The 20396-nt window shown below is 48.3% G+C and overlaps 1 protein-coding gene across 1 annotated transcript in view; it reads left to right on the top strand.

The window, feature by feature from the left end:
* Nucleotides 1–4060: 4060 nt before the first annotated feature.
* Nucleotides 4061–20396, top strand: part of Hs3st2 (heparan sulfate-glucosamine 3-sulfotransferase 2) — an 83669-nt gene continuing 67333 nt past the window's right edge. Inside the window, exon 1 of the mRNA XM_005323743.5 lies at nucleotides 4061–5048. Coding sequence (XP_005323800.1) covers nucleotides 4564–5048 — 485 coding nt within the window. The 5' untranslated portion in view covers nucleotides 4061–4563. The remainder of the gene's footprint in view (nucleotides 5049–20396) is intronic.

Here is a 20396-nt window from a genome sequence, read left to right as displayed (position 1 = left end):
TTGCTCTCGGGTGATCTGGTCCAGAGAATGGAGCATGAGCCAAAGTATTTCCCATCTAAAGGTGGAATGTTCGTGCACACCCTCGTGGCTCAGAGTGAACTTGGCACCTCGTGGATGCTACAGATCATGTGACTCCACTTCATTGCTCTTTGCCCTGTAAGAGTCACCTTCTTTTGGGACATTTTCTCACATTTTATAAAACTCTGTTCTCAAGAAGAGATTCAAAAGTTAACACTGAAATAAAACTGAATAATAAAGCTTGATGAGGTCCAAAGCATCAAGGGGAAGAAACTGTCTTCTGTTTCACAATTTCAGATTCAAGGTCTTCCATACAAGAGAGGGAAGGAAGAAAGATGGCACTTTTGGGTGCAAAAGAGAAACGGAGACTCCGAGAGAGAAAGACAAGAGAAAGACATGTGTTCTGGGACTGCCATGGTTTCTGAGTCCAGTGCTCCAGACTTCTTCTTAATTCTGTGATCCACCAAAGTTCTCTTCCCGTGTGAGCTATCCAAAAATTCCTTTTTGCTCATCCTAGCCAAAGTCAGTTTCTGTTTTGCTCACAAATCAGGAACCCTTACTGATTCAAAAACAGAGAGAAAATGACAGTTAAGAGTGAAAAGAAAAATAAGACACAAGGAGAAGCAAAGACGATGACCTAAGGTCATCGTCTGCGAAGAAAGAAGAAAAAAAAGGGCATCAACCAAAGTTCTGTGATTGATTCTCACTGGAAAAATCTGAGTTACTGTCAATCATTGAAATAGGATTATAGAATGAGGGCACCTGGTTGGTCATAGGCTCTCTGTGAAGTAGGCTCAAGCCACACAACCCACGTGGGGAAAAAAAATCAGGGGGAAACTTTTTTTTTTTTTTCCAAACAATGACAGAGATGACTAGTTGCCTTCTATAATCATTCATACATTCTTCCTTGGTAACAAAAAGCTCCAAGGTTTAGCCAGGCATGGCGAGACCCCCAATCAAGACTACCTTCTGAAGGATATCTTGAAGGCAGAAGTGCCACAGCATTGTGATCGTTTGAAGATGGGTGAGAAATAACACAGACTTTTCCCAAGGAAGGCTCTTAAATATGGCTCTCTCTACCCCTTTCTTCCTTGCTGATGGTCAGAATGTGAACAGGATGGCATCTTGGCATACCAGTGACTTTGGGAGAAAAAAGCACACAGTGGGACGGCAAGATAGGAGGAGACTTGTTTTCTAACATTGTGGAGCTTTCTATTCCATCCTTGAATCACCTCCGTCGATCACTTTCATGGGATAGAAAAATAAACATGCATTTTGTTTAATGACTGTTATTTGACAAACCCCACAACTCAACATAATCCTACCTGATACTCCCAAAGGAGAATCATGGTGCTCCTGTAAAATGATCCAGGTGTTATATGGCGGTAGTAGTGGAAGGATTTGGGTATACCAATTATCTAACTGTCATGGTTGAAAATTTGAGGAAGAAAAAAAAACTTGCCTGGTTCTGGTGTATCTGGGAATTTCAGATTTTATAGGTTCAAGGATTAAAATAATTTTAAAGTTCAGTTGAGCACGAAATTGTGAGAAATAACCATATCCGTGTTTTTCTCTAGAAAAAAAAAAAAGCACTTGTCAGAGTGGATTACTCTATGTTTAACCTTGCAATTTTAACAATGGCGTGCAGGAAATAACAGGTTCATGATGTGAAAAATTGTTGAAAGTAGATATTAGAACTCCTTTCAACATATTTGTTTTGACATTTTTATTAACAATTTGAGTGAAGAATTAATTAAATTGTAATCAAATGGGGAGAGGACATGTCAGAAGACTGGTTCATGCTTTGGGTAATGGAATCACAGGAGCAGAGAATTACACTACCAGAACCCCATAAGACTTTGGAGGGTTTTCCTAAGTCCCTTTTTTTTTTTTTTTAGCCAGAGAAACTGAGGCTCAAAAGGGGGCAAAGTACTCCTGGAATCAAGGGTAAAAGTGGGATGTGATCTTTCCACTTTTTCTTTTTGAATATATGAAGGCTACATCATGTCTTGAGATTCAAGTAGACTTTTTTTTTTCCTCCTTTTAAAAACTGGAGCAGTTAACTGATGAGACGAGATAAAATTTAATCAGGTCAAATGTGTAAGGACCTACATGTTGGATCCAAAAAAGCCCCACTGTACAAAAAACAGTATGGGGTCGATGTGCCTTAATCAGCAGCACTTGAAGGAAGAACTGAGAGAGGTTACTTGGCTACAAGCTTGAGATGTTCATGATGTGATGGATCCACCAGAAAAAGATAATGGGGTCTTAGGTGGTATTACTAGAAACAGAGTTTGCAGAAAGGAGGTGAGGGTCCTGCTGAACTTTTCAGTTAAACCTGGAATTCCTCATTCGGGCCCAGGTGTCTGATTATGAAAGACAAGTTCGTTCGCATCCAGGTCAGGAGCTTTGGATGGAATTATGTGAATAAGGGTCAAAGGAAGATAAGGGGGCTTCAGAACACTGTAATTAAGAGCTTGAATCTTGGAGCCAGACCGCCTGGGTTTTATCTCAGCTCTGCCAATTTACTGAGAATGTGTTCATTAAACCTCCTTTTCACTGTGGATTAGGAATTGTACCTATCTCCAAAGATGAATGATGTAGAGAGCATTCAAGTGATTGGCACATTAAAGACACAACACAAGCACTTGATAAATGTTAGCTATTATTAGAACTAAGAAAGCAAAATGAAGTGAGAGCAAAGGTAACAGACTCATAGGTGGTAGTAAATATTAAACCAGTTAACATGTGCCAGGTGCTCTGTATAAAGTTGGTAACCATGATTATTATCTACGGTAGAGGGAATGATCTCAGGTCCCTAGGGACATGCCTGGTTTGGGGACAAAATATTTCCTGGGTTGAGTTAAAATCCACATGTCCTTAAGATCAGGTTATGCCCTGACGTCAGTCACAGCCTGAACAGAGCATGGGAGTAGCAGTGGTCACCACTTTGGAAACACCCTGCACGGTCTTTTGGCTTCGTTGAGAGATAGACAGCTCAGCAACGTTTTCAGTGGTGGCCATTCAGGTCTGTTCTTCCGCAGGGTTCCAATTCTGCGAGATGTGTGGTTCCCAGTACCGGGCTAATCACTCAAGCCTGTTCTGGGCATGGTCACTGACAGTGGTTCTGCGGTTGTCGCTTAGGAATCATTCAAAGTGGAATTGGACCTGAATAAGTCCTTTCTGTCCTTTGTCCCCCTCCTCTCTCAGATCCACGGCACGAAGCAGCCCAGAACACCCTACCTACTACCCCTTAAGGACCGGGACAACTCCCCGGGGAGCAGTCTACCGCTAGGGGGCGACCGCTAAGAGAGGAATCTGCCTGGCGCGGAATCCGCGGCTCTGGGGGCTCGCTCTGCCTCCAGGCGCTGGGAGAGGTGGAGTGAGACTGGGGTGGAGGTGCGTGCTTCGCGGGTGTGAGACAGAGCGAGCCGCCTGGGTGTGAGTCAGCGCGCTGGGGGCCAAGGAGCTCCACGAGTAGTCACGGAATCTCACTCTCGCTCCGCTCCTCCACCCATCCCATTTACAGCGTGCCTCCGGGTCCCAGGCGTGTGTGTGCGCGCACTGCACGATGTCCGATTCCGGGCTCTGAGTGTCTGCGTGGCGAGATGGCGGGGGAGGGGGTGTGTCCCCGTGTATTTCTAAACCAAAATTAGGGTTCTTCTCCATCCCATCCCCTAGGGTGATGTGGGGGTGTGTCCGGGTCAAGGAGCTCCTGCGTCTGTGGTGCGTGTGTGGAACCACGCCTCGGGGTAGGTAGGGGTGCTTTCGTCTGCGCCCAGTTCTGTCTGGACTGGATGTTGGCGCAGTCTGGGTTCTACCCCTCGGTGTCGGGAGGTCAGTGTGGCGGGGATGTCCAGCCTTCCGGCGGAGTACACGATGAACCTAAGACACCCTTCCATCACCGCCCCACGCTGGTCAGGCTCCTCACGGAGCGGCCTGCCTGGAGAGGGCCTGGGGTAGTGTGTCCCCGAGAGGAGTGAGACCGTGGAGGAGCAGGGGGCGGGCCAGGTCCCCGGGCGCGGTGCGGGCTCGGGGGACCCGCGCGGCTGACGTCAGGCGACTCCTTAAATAGAGCCGGCAGCGCGCTCCGCTCGGCATTTCCCGAGGAGCCGGAACGCGGCCGGCGCCAGCGCCACCGTCCGGTCCGCCCTCCAGCCGGTACAGTCGCGCGGCCGCCGAGCGTTCCGTGCGCCGCGCTCCGAGCGTCGGGAATGGGGCTTCGGGCGCTGGGCGCGCTCTGTACCCGGCGCACAGAGGAGCCGAGGAGCGCCAGGAGCCGCCCTGCTGCCCGGAGCCCCATCGCCTAGGACCAGGCGATGTTGGGAATGCAGCCGCCTGTTTCCCGAGGAGCCGCAGTCCCCGGGATCCCGGGGCACGGTGCGCGCCCCAGCCAGCAGCGCCCGGAGAAGACGGCGCCCCCGACACCCGACCCACGCTGCCGGGGCAGAGCCACGCGAGCCCTCTAGGCTACGCAGGGCCACAGCAGCTCCGCCGCAGGTGCCCCCTCGGAAACCATGACCCCCGGCGAGGGCCCATGGAGCCATGGCCTATAGGGTCCTGGGCCGTGCGGGGCCACCTCAGCCGCGGAGGGCGCGCAGGCTGCTCTTCGCCTTCACGCTCTCGCTCTCCTGCACTTACCTCTGTTACAGCTTCTTGTGCTGCTGCGACGATCTCGGCCGGAGCCGGCTCCTAGGCGCGCCTCGCTGCCTCCGCGGTCCCAGCCCGAGCGGCCAGAAACTTCTCCAGAAGTCCCTCCCCTGTGATCCCCACGGGCCGACGCCCAGCGAGCCCAGCGCTCCCAGCGCGCCCGCGGCCGCCGTGCCCGCCCCTCGCCTCTCGGCTTCCAACCACTCTGGCTCACCGAAACTGGGTACCAAACGGCTGCCCCAAGCACTCATTGTGGGTGTGAAGAAGGGGGGCACCCGGGCCGTGCTGGAGTTTATCCGCGTGCACCCGGACGTGCGGGCCTTGGGTACGGAGCCCCATTTCTTCGACAGGAACTACGGCCGCGGGCTGGACTGGTACAGGTAAGGAGGGGGAGCCCCCTCTCTCTGTGCCAGGTCTCCAGTCATCTCCTCCATCCTTGGAGTCATCTCTTGAGTTTTCTCTCCCCCCTTCACCCAGTTTGATGGATGGGTTCAGACAACACGTGGCGTGGCGGCGGGTCGGGGGCTCTAGCAGGATTTACCCAGAACTTCCCAGGATTACTGCAAAGGGCGTTCCCTCTGGTCCGCGTAAGGAAAGGGAGATTTCCAGGCGAGCCTCAATGCCAGCTGGAGGGCTGGCTCAGGGTTCAGGCTTTAGAGTGGATGGAGCAGGGATCCCAGGGAACCGGCAGGGCAGGGCAGGGCAGGCCACGTTCTGCCTGACCCCAGCCCTATCCCCTGACCCTAGGTGGATCTTTTCTGGTCCCTGTACTATGACTCTGTGAAGAAGTCAAGCAGAGACCCCTTTCCGTAGGGGCTCTGCTTTGGAGAGGTCCCCAGGGTTCAGTCAGAATGAGAGGGCATCTGCCGAGGTCTCAAGAATGAGAAAGACCCTTAGGGAGTCTCATTCGAAGACCCAGGTATTTGCTGACCACCCCCCCCCAGCCCCCGCAGTAGGTCTGACCTGGGTCCGTGGTCTTGGAGGAATGGAAAGAAGCCTGGACTTGAATCTTGGCTCTGTCACTTAGCTTGAGCAAGTTCCCTCAACTCTCCCAGCCTCTTTCCTGTCTACCCCAGTGGGCAGAGAAGCCGGATTTTGCCTTGTCTGTTTCCAAATGCTTTGCTAATGTGCTTTAAAGGTGTAGAAATTCCGCTTAGCATTCAGGATGTGGAATTTGTAATACAGGAGGGCACCTCAAATGAAGGCTGTCTGGAGTCTCCTAGAGGGTGGAGAGACATAGTAGATTGTCCTCTTCTCTGTTGCACTGTCAGGGTCCAGAGTTACCCAGGTCTGAGGGTGTCTGAGCATACAATGAGTCTTCTATAAGGTAGCACCGTCCCCCTTCCAAACCCTGTGTGGTGCAGAAAGGTAGGATCAACCCACATAGGCTAAGTCAGGGCGTCCCCGTGACATATGATTCCAGAATTCTCACATTTACTGACCTCTTGAAGACATTCTGGAGACATCTGCATAGTGTGGAGGGGTCATCTGGTAGCTGAAAGAGTAGCTGAGGCTAATTCTTTTATTTTTATAAAAGTAAGCCCATTAGGCAGTGGAGGTTATAAGCATATTGGACAGGGGACAATTTCACTAGACTCATGGGACTCATCATAGGAAGACCTGGATTTGCAAGAAGAGGGAACTAAGGGTCAATGTGTCACCTTTACCAAGTAGCCTCTGCCTATGGTGGTTGTGGATGTAGGGGCTAGGGATGGGTCACATGCTATCCTCAGGAAGCAGACACACAGTCTGTCTGCAGTGGAGCCACACAGAGGACTGCTGGCCTGTGGGTGGCCCCAGCACCATTTTATCTGGTTTGTGGAATGAGTGGCATACAGTGGCAGGTAGGGCCCCCTGCTGATGGCCCATTGTGCTTTTTGAGCTGGGACCAGACCACTGGTGTGTCCCACCTAGGTGTATGAGGACACTGTCTGAGCCAGTCCACCCTGGCAAATGCCCAGACAGCAGCACCCAGCCCGAGTGGGTCAGCCACGGCCACATTCAAATGCATGCCAGGGTTTCCTCGATGGACAATCTGAAGATTATGATGAAATCTTTTGCCCAATGTGAAGTACCTTTTAAGAATAAAACAGCAACATTTTGAGCATCTGACTTTTAGGTGATGTGTCCTCCAAAAAGCACCTCAATTCTGAACCCAGGTTCTCCTCCCCCTTTCTTTCCTCCACCTCCAAACATACTTGAGTCTTCCTTCTCAGAGCCTGTGTCATTCAGGGATGGCTGCTTTTTATTTTTAACCTTGGCATGTGTGATTCTAAGCCAGCTTAGCTGTGAACCTTAGAGATGGGAGCCATGCCTTTTTTTTTTTTTTTTCCTTCTTCCCCTAGCACATTTGGATTCTGCTAAAATTCTCAGCTGAGTCTTGGTAGGTTTTATTTAACATCAAGCACACTGACAGCTCTGCTTCTCTCTCTACTCCCCCCCCCCCCGCCCCACCGCCCTTTATTCCTTCATATTTCTAAAAGAATAATTAGCCCAGAGGTCTGGTCATAACTGCTGTGCTCATCTCTTACCCAGGAAGGCTGCGAAGCCTCCAGCAATCAGGAAAGGGATGTGTGTTTGGTGCTTCTTTCAGTTGCTAATTGACACCCCCCAGAGTCAAGGGTTTCCATGGGGATCGCCATTTGTGCAGAAGGTGATACTGCCCATTTGGATTCTGTTTCCACCATCTCCAGAACATTTCTCAGAATGTGCCTTATCCTTCAGTATCACTCAAGTAACATGCCTTAATGGCAGAAATGATGGGGATCTCTGGGATTCTTTAAAAATCCATGTCCTGCTTTTCTCTCTGAATGCCATCAATTAGGTATGGAGGGTGACAGGATGTTCTTCTCTCTGCCACCACCTTGCTCATGACACATCTTGCCATCAATAAAGCCACAGTGCCTATCTGGGTGGAAATGATCAAGGGATTCTCATACCCATAAAGGCAGACTGTGTTTTCCAAAGGCAGAGTTGCCGAATCACATTGCAGGTAGTGGGTCTTACCATGCTGTGCTCACACTGAAGCCCCTGGTGATTCTCTTCTGGGTCAGGGGACCTAAATCCATCCAGACATTCAAGAAATCAAAATCACCATCCTCAAACCAAATATGAGACTTCTCTCTGTGGGTGCATGGAGATATGATGCTGGAGGCAGAGAGACATAACTGGAGAGACCTCATCATCAGCCAGAAGAACAGAAGACTCAGCCTGCACCTTCCTTCCTTGCTCCTAGACTGAGCCCTTTCTTGGGAGTTGGCTCCGTCAGCCCACCCTTAGAGAGCCCAGCCCACTACGGTGGGATCTCTCCCATCTCACACATCTTTCTGTGATCTCATCTTTGATGCTTACCTCACCTGCGTCCGACCTGGGGTTCCCCCACTCCAAATTTCCTTCCCAAGGAAACCTACAAGGTGGGATCCACTAGCTGCTAGTTATGCATAGTGACACCGGCTAATGAGGAAATCAAAACAGGATCACCGGAGCGAGAAGATGCAAGGTGGTCCCCAGATGCTGTGCAACTGGAAGAAAGGGGGTCTCCTTGCATCGCAGCTTCTTTATCATAGAATGGGACCTGTAGTAACCATTCTGTGGGTGCATGGAGATGGTGTTGTAGGATGAAGGAAACACTGCAAGTGCCCTGGAAAAATATTTGGTAGATAAAGATAAGGCAATAATGTTGCCCCTGGTTGCTACTATGACTACTGCTTTGCTACCACACTCCTGTTATCACCATTAGCACGATTCATATTAAAATTATTCATTTCTGTCTCTACGGATGTTATCAAAATGGGGCTGAGGAGTTAATTGCTAAAAAAAAAATAGTTTCATACTTTTCCTTTCTCTCTACTTTCTTCCCTCCTCTCCCCCTTCCCTCTCTTCCTCTTTTCTTCCTTTCTGTGTTTTCTTTCTTTTTTGCCTTCTCCTCCACTGTCCGCCCCGCCCCCTTCCTTCTTCCCTGTGCATCCATAAGAAGTCTCTTCACACTTTTGGGTATCAGTTTCCTCACCTTTAAAATGGGTATGTGATATGTCTGCCCTGCTTTACCATCTGAGGAAAAATCATACAAGACAGTCTGTGAAAAATGCTCCTAAAAACCGAAGATTACATTTGGGATGCCACTGTTTTGATTGAAGTTTGCTTGGGAGAGGGACTATTCAGGGTCTTCATCTTTTATTTTTTAAGTAAAAGAAGCTTGATTGTGTCCAGTAATCTTTTCCGAGTCTGAGGAGGAAGCTGCGTTTTGTCTAAAACAGCCTCGATTTTGCTTGTGTTCTGAGTTGTGTGTGTGTGTGTGTGTGTGTGTGTGTGTGTAAAGCAAGTGAATCTTTTCTAAATGCATTAAAATGCCAACAAGAGCGGGCTAATATGTGATAATTGACTCTGTGCTCTGGTGTCCAAATTTTGACAGATGAGACTGTTTTGTACATTTTAGACTCCATTTCACAACTCTGGTTATTTACTTGCTCAGCGCCCATGGTGCTTGGGGGACTTACGTAAGGCAAAAAAAAAAAAAAAAAAAAGACCCAGCCTTTGCCCCAGAGGCAATAATCTAAGTGATAGAGAATAAAAGGCATAGAGGGAAATCGATCACATTATCAAGCTCATTTCAATCAAGGAATCGAATCGTATTCCAACAGGAAAACCAAACTGGAGAAGCCAACATTAGGACAACATCAACCCAGAGGCAGAAGGTGTTGGGTGGCGGGGTGGGGGGGCTTCTTCCTGCAGCAGCCAATTCAGAGGCCTTCCCCCTCTCAGAGCAAATTGGTCCCATGTGAGACAGACTGGTCAGCTCTGCTCACTTGGGTGTGCACAGATGCCTACGCGTACATGCGCCCCATGCGTGCACTCACACGGATACAGCGTCCCTGCGGACTTATGTCTTTGTAAGGCGTTTTCTGCCTTGGTCCAGGGGAGTGTCACACACACTCTGATTCAATGAAACCACTGAGTCACTAAATCCCCCATCCATCTTGCATCTCTCTGTCAGCCTCACAGCACGCTGGAGATATAAGAGTTAGTTCCAGCACATGTTCAGTTCTTGTCGGGCACCAAGGAGCATGCAGAATGGGCCAGCAGGGTTGTCACTGCTCAAGGAGGCTTTCCCAAGAGCTGGTTCCACGCCCCGTACACACACACACACACACACACACACACTGAGAGGGACAGGAGGAGAATGTGGAATGATGAACGAGATTTCCCCCAGATCTCTGGGATGTGGATATTGAGGTGGAGAAGACCCAGACAGCCGCCAAGGTTTTCATCACCGTTTTGAGCTGTTTTGGGGTATTAATATGTGAAAATATCACTTATCCGAGAACCTATCACCTCTGAGATAAGGACGGGTCCCACCATTGGTGATGGATACCCTGGATTCAGTGACGCGTGGTGCTTCCATATTGGGGAGCCCTTCTCCCCACACCAAAACTCCTTCTGCTTTGGAGATCTGAGTTGCCCAGCTAGCCTGGAAACTTCTCTGGACCTTCCAAAGAGCAAATGAAAGTGACTGCCCAGGGAATACCCTCCCGGACCCTGCTTCCTCTCTGTAGCCAACAGGGGTCTCTTCTGATCGGTCAAGGAACAGTACCCATTTGGGATTTTTGAATGTCACCCATGCCATCTCCCTGGAAGCATCTATCCTAAAAATCAGAGAAGGTGTGGGCTGATGCCCAGGAGGTAAGATGCTAGGTGTGTTCTCCAGGGGCTGCTGTCAGGAGGCCCTCCGTGTACTTCTCGGGTTTGGGGACACATCCCAACAGTCCCTAATGGTTTGGGCACAGGGTTAATGCCAGTAGGTGCTCTTACCTGTCAGTGCTTCTTGCATCTGATACACAGGACTGCAGAAGAGTGTTCTTGCCTTTGGTTAGGTCTCGGTGAATCATTTTTGAGTGATTGACAGAGTGGGTGTGGAGGGGGCGGCAGCACGCTGCTCCCTATTGATCTGCTGGGAGACTTGGAGGAGAGTCCATTCCCATGCGTGTGGCCTCAGCAGCTGGGGATGGGGGTAGGTGCGTAGCTTCACGGGCTGTGAATGGGGGTCTGAAAGGTCACACAGCCAACCTCAACCTAGGAGACTCCCCATCTCCCCCAACGCTGACTCTGAGGCGGGTTAATCCATTTATTTGTCAAACGCCTACCCTTGCCAGGCTCCGTGCCAGGCTGCTGCAGGCTGGCTCTGCTGCCACTTTTTTTCCCCTCCTAATGGGCCGTACTGATGGGCTGAAGTGCTTTGTAGCCCACGAGCAGCTTGACAAGGTGGGTAAAAGCCACCAGCGAGTGGAAATAACTCAGCGTTTCAGAGGTAATTGCTGCTTGTCAAGCTACACAGCTGGGCTGTTGGTCCAAAGCCGTACTCCCAAGAGTTTTCTCAGGAGGAGGATGTGACAGGATGAGGGACAGGGGGTTATTACTGAGCATGTTCTTCCATGAGACATGGACCCCAAGGTGCAGGATGGATGATTTGGGGTTTTAGCATCACATGGATTTCCTGGGCACAAATCTATTGGGTGCATCTTCCCAAATTGTTTTGACTTGGGGAAGAGTAGTAGTTCCATCTCAGTGCCCAGAGCCACCAGTGCCCATCTTTGCTCCCCAAGTAGGAAAATGAGGGGTGTCTGCTCTGAATAGAAGCCTGGGGACCTCCCACTGTCATCTTCCAACTGCTGACAGAGCTCCCACCAATTTGGAGGCAGAGTTTTCTAGACTTGGGTCATTCTCCTGCCACCTTCATATAGTCACAGCCTGGCACAACCTTGGTTATTAGCTTAATATTTTTGTTTAACCCATTCAGAAATTACAATGGTGGTTATTAGAGGCTGGGGAGAGTCCAGGGGACAAAGGGTTGGGAAAGTGTTGACCAGTAGTTATAGTTAGATAGGAGCAAGAAGTTCTGATGTGCTATTGCACAGTAGGGTGACTCTAAATAGCAATAATGTACTGTGTACTTCAAAAAACTAGAAGGAAGGATTTGGAATGTTTTCACCATACAGAAATGATATTTTGGAGGACATATATACATTTAACATATATACATTTAAACATTCCACGGTATATACTTGTATTGAAACATCACATGGCACCACATTTGTGTACCCCGTCAGCTTTATGTTACTGTAACAAAATACCTGAGATAATCAATTTAAAAAGAGGAAAGATTTATCATGATTCAGTTTGGGAGATTTCAGTCCATGGTCAGTTGGTGAGAGTGGATGACAGAGGAGGTCGTCACCTCATGTCTGGAAATAAAAGAGAGAGATAGGAAGGGTCTGGTGTCCAAATGACCTAAGACCTTCCACCAAACACCATCTCTTGAAGGTCCCACCACTTCCCAATAGCACCAAGCAGGGGACCAAGCCTTTAACATGAGGGTCTTTCTATAAATTTTCCAGATCCAAATCATAGCACCATTAATATGTACGATTTTCATATTCCTATGTGTTCCATTTAAAAATAAATTTAAATTTTTTTAAAAATGTGATTTTTTCATAAGAAGCCAGGTTTATTTTTCTTTTGGTTTGTATATTTTAGTATAGCTAATATATTCTGATATATTCATATAATGCAGTTCAAAAGTGACAAAGGATATTCTGAGAAAAAATTTCCCCTCCTTCCTGTTTCATCTTGTAGCCATGAAGTCCCTCTTTCCAAAAGCAATGATAGGTGCCTGTTTTGGGGGGTATCCTTTTGAAGATATGCTATGTGTTTGTAAACCTAACCCATCCTATGCAAATAGGGTTAAAATAAATACTTTTACACAGCAGCTTTATTTTAAAAACCACCCTCAAAGGAAAACCAACCTCATTTGCCATAATTAGAAAATAACCCCAAATGTAGATGGATTGAAAACAAAACAGTGGTTATTGAATTTTTTGCTAAATAGCTTGACTGGAATGTTCCAACCCTGCAGCGTTCTCTATCTTTATTTAACGGGGTCTGTTAGGATACAAGACTAGGCAGTTAAAGCAATAGTAATATCACTGTGAGACTTTTCTCCTTAATGGGAATCAGAGGAATGAAAGCGGAGAAGATAATACATTTTCTCCCTGTGTGATTTGGTGGTGTTCTGGAAGTCTGGGTAGCATGGGATACCAGGGGCACCACCAGCATCATGGGAAACGTTGATGGAGTTTGCAGAAGATCCCTTAAGTCATTCCAATGAAGGTTCTAGTTTTCTCAGGGTCCTTTGATGTGTTAATGATTGGGAGAGACAAGCCAGAGGAAAACTCAGGACAAATAGGAGCATTAGGAGAAGTGCTTCCACTTGGAATATTTACAAGGGCATCTAACCTTTGGAAGAACCCCAGCTTCCCTGAAGAAAGGGTATAGTGGATACTTAAAGGAAAAAAAAAAATAAACCACAAGGTTACCGTGGGTTTCTTCATTGTCCTCACTAGTGGAAATCCACGGTCCCCCCCACGATGACCAAATACACATCTGCAGGCATCAGTGCCCCAAAAGTCAGAGAGAAATTTGTTTTCACCAGTAAGAAGATGGATCTTTGAGGGGGGTGGGGAGAAAGAGAGAGAGAGCGCAAGCGAGAGAGAGCGAGAGCGAACAGTCCAAATTCAAAAGGCATGGAGGAAATGAATCAAAATGGAAAGAAAGAAACAGAGGTTACAGTGGTGTCTTGTTATCAGCAGAGCATGTGTACCAAGACCCCCAGTGGATGTGTGAAACCATGAAGAGTACCAGACCCCCCTGTATCTATTACATATTTCGTGTGTGTGTGTGTGTGTATGTGTGTGTACATATAGGATGAAGTTTGATTTATAAATGAAGCATGCCCAAAAGATCAACAACAGCAACAATGAAATAGAACAACTGCAACAATGTATTGTAGCAGAAGTTACGTGATCTCTCTCTCTTTCTCAAAATATTTTATTGTCCTTTCACCCTTTCCACTTAAAGGAAGCATTTGCCACACGTCTCTTTGGCATATTGAAAATTTCCGGCATCAGTTTGAACTTTGGAGCCATTGTAATGTAAAATAAAGGTTGCATGAACATAAGCACGGAGATATTGTGACAGTCAATCTGATAACTGAGACAGCTGGGAAGTGACTAACTGGCAGGTAGCATATACAATGTGGATACGCTGGGCAAAGGGATGTTTCCCAGGAGGGATGGGGCAGGGTGGATTGGGAAGGCATGAGATTTTATCACACTCTTCAGAACAGAAGAAACTTAAAACTTTGGATTGTTTGTTTCTGGAATTTTCTGTTTCATATGTTTTGGACCATGGTGGACTGCAGAAGGTAAAAACTATATGAGGGAGACATTCAGTAAGAGAGGCAGTTTCAGGACAGTGAGGAAAAGCTTGGATTCTAGGATCAGGAGGAGGGTGTTGGAATCTCAGCTCCACCACCTGCTTGGAGTGTTATCCACCAACCAGTTGCTTCTCTGTGACTCAGTTTTCCCGTCTGCACACTGGGATTAATCTTATTAACTTTCATGTAAGGCCACTGTGAGTATCAATGAGCAATTGCCATAAAAATGTTCCCAACATTTCTGGCACACCGTGTCCGACCAGCATTCGTTGTCTTTATTAGCCATGGATTTCTTCAAACCTCTACAGATTTCAATCCAGAGGGCCACGGAGATGAATAGAACACAGGTTCTGCCTCTGGGCTGTTCACCGTGTGGTGGGATTTTGAGATACTCATGGAACGTTTGCATACAGGTCAGATGGGGCTTGGTACCATACAGAGATACTAGGAAAGCTACCGAGTGGTGCCTGGCACCCAGTAGGTGCTCAATAAATATGTGTTGAGTGACTTCACTTAGGGATGACTAAAAATCAGCGACTGGGTCCTGGTCACCCATTGCCCCCATCTCTTTATTTGGCTGGTGACACTGGTTCTGATGGGATGAGAGGATTTGGATGTTGGTGACTCGGTCTTCCACCAAGAGATATTTATTGTGTATCTACAGTGTGCCAGGCACTGTAGTGGTCACTGGGGAGGGAGAAGGGAAACACTTGGTCAAATTCCCTGTCTTTGCCAGGCACAGCGGCACATGCCTATTATCTCAGCAGCTTGGGAGGCTGAGGCAGGAGGATCTCAAGTTCAAAGCCAGCCTCAGCAAAAGCAAGGTGCTAAGCAGCTCAGTGAGAACCTGTCTCTAAATAAAAAACAAAATAGGACTGGGGATGGGGCTCAGTGGTCAAGTGCCCCTGAATTGGATCCCTGGTACCCCCGCCCAACCCTCCAGGGGGGGGGAATCCCTGTCCTCACGCTGGTTACTTTCTATGGGGTGGGGGAGAGATGGTCAAAGGATAAGCAAAACATCTGTGTCAGCTAGTGGTGAGGATTATGGGGAAGGAGGGGAGAGAGGGTTTGGTTGGGGAGGGAGTTGCCCTTTTGAAATAGGGTAGTCAGGAAAGGCCTCACCAAGAAGGTGATATTTGAGCAAAGACCCAAAGGAGGTAAAGGGGTGAAGTGTGCTGTGATGGGGGGGGGGGAGCAGGGAAAACAAATGCAAAGGCCCTGGGGTCAGCAGAGTAGCTGGGGGGGTGATGGAGGAAAGCCCTGGGGCCAGGCTGGTAGAGGGAGGAAGGCAAAGAGAAGAGGGACCAGGAGCTAGAGGAAGCAGGGCTTTGCGAGAACTTTGCATTCCCCTCTGACTAATGGGGAAAGAGTGGATGGACTGAATGACATTTTAGAAGGATCTAAGGAAGTTGCTATGCAGGGGGCAAGGACAGAAGCAGGAAGAGTGTCGAGGAGGAGGCTGGCGCAGCAATGAGGGAGGGGAGGGAGAGGTCATTTCAGCAGCTTGAAGTGCAACTGTAGGATTTGCAGTGGGTTGCACAGGGGCGAGGTGTAAAAGAGAGGCATCCAGGAAGATGGTGACAGTGACGGTGATGGTGATGGTGTGGCTGGGGGCTGGTACCTAAGCTTTAGAGTGTTTGCCTTGAATATTTCCATCTATTAAGGACATGTGAGCTCTCAGGCCCTTGCAAGTGACAGGCTGAGATTTGAACCCAGCTCTGTGCTGGCTACAGCCCTGGACCTGACTGGTCCAGCACGCATCTGTAGGTGTCCCTGAACTAACCGAAGACAAGAGGCTTACGTTTAACTGCAGGCGGGAGCCTTCATTCCCAAATAGGTGGAAGACGGAGGAGTCCCTCTTCCTAGGTGTCTTGGGGACCCTTTTTATAAATGCAGAGTTCTTAGGTAAACTCTTGGGACCCTTTGAATGTTGAATCAGTTTTGCTCCAACCCTGAAAAGTCGCGTGGGTCTCTGTCTGTGCCACTCGGCTTCCTTCTCTTGCCCAGCCTCATCAGTATGCATGGCAAGGTATCGGCCTTGATGACATTAACAGATTTAGGGGGCTTTTGTGTGTGGTTTCCTTCAAACAGAACTGAACACTGCGGTCCTTCCTTCCAGGATAATCGGGCTCCGACTCTCCCCGACTTCCCCAAAGCTGCCCAAGCATAGGGAAATGTTCTCTGCTTTGGCAGACTCTTCGCCCCGTGTTTCTGCTTTGATGGTTTTAATGAAGATATGAAATCATCTCACAGCTTTCATTTTGCTCGGGCGAGATGTCTTAAAGTGGAGGTAGCGTTTCCCAGGATCAATCCCCATTTTCAGAAGTGGTTGGTTAAACTCTGTGCAGTTTATAGCCGCTTCTCACTGCAACAGTGTGGGATCTGAATTATTAATTCCATGAAAAATGAGTTAAGTCATTGCAAAGCTCGGTGGGGGCTCCCTCCCTGCTTCAGACGCCCTTTCTGGAATTTTCTCTGGCACAAACATCTCCATTACCCGGATGTTCCAGGGTAACTTGGCCAGATCTCTGTCTGTCAGTCTTTTCGCCAGGAGGGAAAGAACTCGACTTCATTCAATTGTTTCTCTCTCTCTCTCTCTCTCTCTCTTCCTGTGGGAGAGGAAGAGGAGGAAGCAGGCATAAACAACTCTGAGAGGTACTTCTGCAAAGCCATTTGTAGGTTCCGGCACTTGGGCATCATTCCGATGACAACTGTGCAGACGAGGTCATCTCTAAAACATGAGCCTCCAGCACCTCTCTGCTCCATCAAGGTGGCTGATGCCAAAGAGGAGCACGTGGAACAATAGAGAGGTTCCGAGCTGTTTGCATATGGCACTGCAAGCTAGGGACAGTGACCGAACTTCACCGAGCTTCTATCCTATGGAGCAGCGACGGCATCAAACACTCAGTATCCTCAGGGACCCTGTGGACATGTAAAGGAATGAACGATGTTGGCTTGGGGACAATAAGACTAAGTGGGGACTTGTCTCAATCAATGACCCAAGTCCCATTGAGAGAGGGGACTTGTCCCACTTAGCGACCGCAACCACTAGTCAGTTCCAAATGAAATTTTTGGCCATGGCCCTATTGCCAGATCACCCAACTATTTTTTTTTTCTTTGCAGAAAAAGCTTAAAATATGGCCTTTAAAAAACTGTGAACTCTCCGTTTATAATTGTGTCTCATGGATTCGCGACTTTTATAGAACTAGTTTGGGGGCCAGGTGTTACCCGTCATCTGCCACTTCTTGAATATGACAGGTTGGGCCTTCGAAACAGACACGACTACTGGCTTCTCATAATGCTTCTGCCACGTATTTGCCCTGGGATACGTTGACTCATCTGTTTAGGCTCTGGTTTTTTTCCTATATAACATAAGGCTATCTATCCAGTGTTCCTACCTCATGGGTTGCTGTAGTGACTGGATATAATAAAGCATCCCATTTTATGTTTATGGCTTTGGGTGTCCCTTCCAACATTGTGTTTGGTGCAGGTTTGACCATCTCTAAGCTGATGGCCGTGCCTAGGAGACCAGAGACAGTCCCTGCCATACTGTGGACCTTTGTCAAGGAAGGTCTTATCGCTTTGACCAATGAGGAGAACAATCTGGAGCCAGAGTGTCTTGCGGTTGGAGAAACCCATTTGGTTGCAGGACTGGACCCCAGGAGGGAGCCAACGGTCTCCACCCCTGTTCGTCATCCCACAACACGTGTGCCCACAGAATTCCCCGCAGGATGTGGAGTGTGTGAAGCTGTCACTGCTCCGGGCTGCTTCTCCATGGGAAGCTCAGTCACTGCTCCCAGCTCCCAGTGCCATAGCCACCAGGGCTCAGAGTGCCCCCATCCCTCTGCAGGCTTCTCTTGGTGTCAGCCACCTGGATGGGAGAGAGGTGCCCAGAGAGTCGTGTTTTAGAGGTGACCCTGTTTGCACAGAAGGGGAATGACTTTGATTCCGGAGGTTCCACCCAAGGGAGGGAGATCTAGCCAACCAGGAGAGGTGCATGGACGAGGAGGGACGGGCTTTGATCAGGACTGAGCACCTGCCGATAGAGCCACATTGGGATCATGGTGGAGAGGCTGGAGGGGCAGAGGAGTCAAAGAAGGCTGGAGGGATGAGTGTGACTGAGCAGAGAAGGTGACCACCTCTTAGGAGAACAAACCTTCACCAGATGTCATCAGAAATGACCTGGTTCTCTTTAAAGTCAAGCAAAGCTTTATGTGAAGCAAGGCCCCATGGACTTGGTTGTGTGGTCACGATGGAGGGCCTGGATGAGCCACAGAGGGAGGAGCTGGGAGATCATCCCAGCTGCATCTTGCCTCTGGAACAATCTGTCTGCAAGCTCCCCCAATCATGAGGTTGTTCTTCCCCAAACCTAACAGATTGTTTCCCAACCTTCAGACATTTGTGTGTGATCATCACGGTTGGGTTTTGGACATAGCTATAAAAACCCTCGTTTACTTTACTTCATCATAAAGTCCGCTGGTAACTTTTACTTAAAGGCATTTGCTTCCAAACAAAACCTTATATCATGACCCTATCTGAGACTCCTCATAACTCCTGCCAGAAATAGAAAGTAGTAAAAAAAAAAAAAAATCCAGTTATAACCAAACAATGCAGTTCCATCCTCATTGGCTCTTCTCTGTTCAGCCCAAAGCAGCCTCTTTCTCTTGCTAAAGAGGGAGATCAGAAACAATTAGAGAGGTGTTAACAGCATTCTAGAACCTCACCAGGACTTTCTTCCTGATGTAAGGGGAGACTAGAACAGAGTGAAAAAAGAAAGGTAATTATTCCCTAATGATGTGGTTAGGTGGCATTTAAAGTCACCATGTGGACCTCCTGATTTTCCTTAATCACGGGTGGAACATATCCACTCTTTGGGAAATGCTCACCTATCCACTTAAGTCCCTCTTGCTTTGATGTCACTGTATTATTTTATCATATTTGGTTGTCACAGTCCATCAACAGCTTGGGAGGGACTGGCTGACATTACAAAGTCTGAGTGGTTTAAAAAGCTGTGATTCCAATTTAAATTGCAAATGGATGGGGCATCATGGGAAAGCAAATGCAGACGTGAAAAATGGGAAGGAAAAGATCCAGCTCTGCAGTATTTTTAGATCTTTTTATTCCCCCCCCCTCCGGGTAGGTTTTGCATAATCTGTATCTGGACTTTGGGTTTGATAAGTTCCAATATCTGCTCTCTAACATATTGCCTGGGGCCTCACCCAAAGTTTCTTTTACAATTCCCATTGAAATCACCTATGTAAAGCCTTTGTTTAAGGCTCCTTGAAAACACTGTAACTGGGATGAATCGCATGGCAAAGGCCTTATGCCAAGAGAAAGAAAGTTATGTACTGTGTGTTCCCATTTGTATGAGACTCTCAGGCAGAACCAAAGTGCTGGAGAGAAAATTGGTGGTTGTCAGGGCTTAGGGTAGCAAGGAAGTGGGGGTATGAAGAGGCAGACGAGAATTTGTGTGTGTGTGTGTGGGGGGTTCAGTAGGGACGCCCTGCAGGACCTGCTCTGTATCCTGATGGTGGTGGTGGTCACATGAATCTATACACGTGTTCAAATTTCTTGAGTGGGGAGATAGCTCAGTGGTGGAGCATTTTCCTACCATGTATGAGGCCCTGGGTTCCATCCCCAGCACCAAGCACGCACACACACCAGGAGTAGAAGCAGAACACCCCCAATAGTATAGTAATTCTGAATATAAAGTTTTTAAAAAATATATACTTTATTTAAAAACCATCCAAGAGGACTGGAGTTGTGGCTCCATGGTAGAACACTTGCCTAGCACGTGTGAAGCCCTGGGTTCAGTTCTCAGCCCTGCATATCAATCAATAAAGGTCCAATGACAACTAAAGAAATATGTTTAAAAAAAAAAGCATCCATGACAGTAGAACTTGGGAGTGATGTCATCTATCTCATGCCCCTCAGTAGTGATTGCTAATTCTCAGAGACCCAGCGCTCAAAAGTTTTTGGAGTTTACAAGCTTCCGTATCATCCATCTTTATTACGAGTTAGAGTCAAGTATGTAGGTGGCATTGAAATCGCCTCCATTCCACCTCCACGCTCCTGAACCATGCTGGAGTCTGAAGCAAGGGCCGGGGGCAGGGGGGCCAGCCCAGAGGTCCAGCCCAGCCCAGCCTCCATCAGGCACGAGGTCCACACCGTGGCAGGCAGCTGGGGCGAGGGCGTTTCACTGTCAGAGTCACTGTTGGTGACGACGTAGATGGGGCTTCCCACTAGAGGTCCAAGGAGTCACAGAGAGGGGACCTCAACTCAGGACAGGTTGGGTCTTTGGCACACATGGTGCAAAATAACTTTAACCTGTGCCATCCAGAGGCAAAGACAGAGGTTTATTTAGGAAAGCAGATGCATGTTTAAGGGAGAACGCGGGCTCTCTCAGGAAAGAGACACCTTTTGGGGTAAAGCAAGGAATACACCTTCAATGGAGAATGCT

This window comes from Ictidomys tridecemlineatus, chromosome 10 (assembly GCF_052094955.1).
Source record: "Ictidomys tridecemlineatus isolate mIctTri1 chromosome 10, mIctTri1.hap1, whole genome shotgun sequence".
NCBI lineage: Eukaryota > Metazoa > Chordata > Mammalia > Rodentia > Sciuridae > Ictidomys > Ictidomys tridecemlineatus.
The sequence above is the reverse complement of the archived record's forward strand: the minus strand, read 5'-3'. Positions and strand labels throughout refer to the sequence as shown.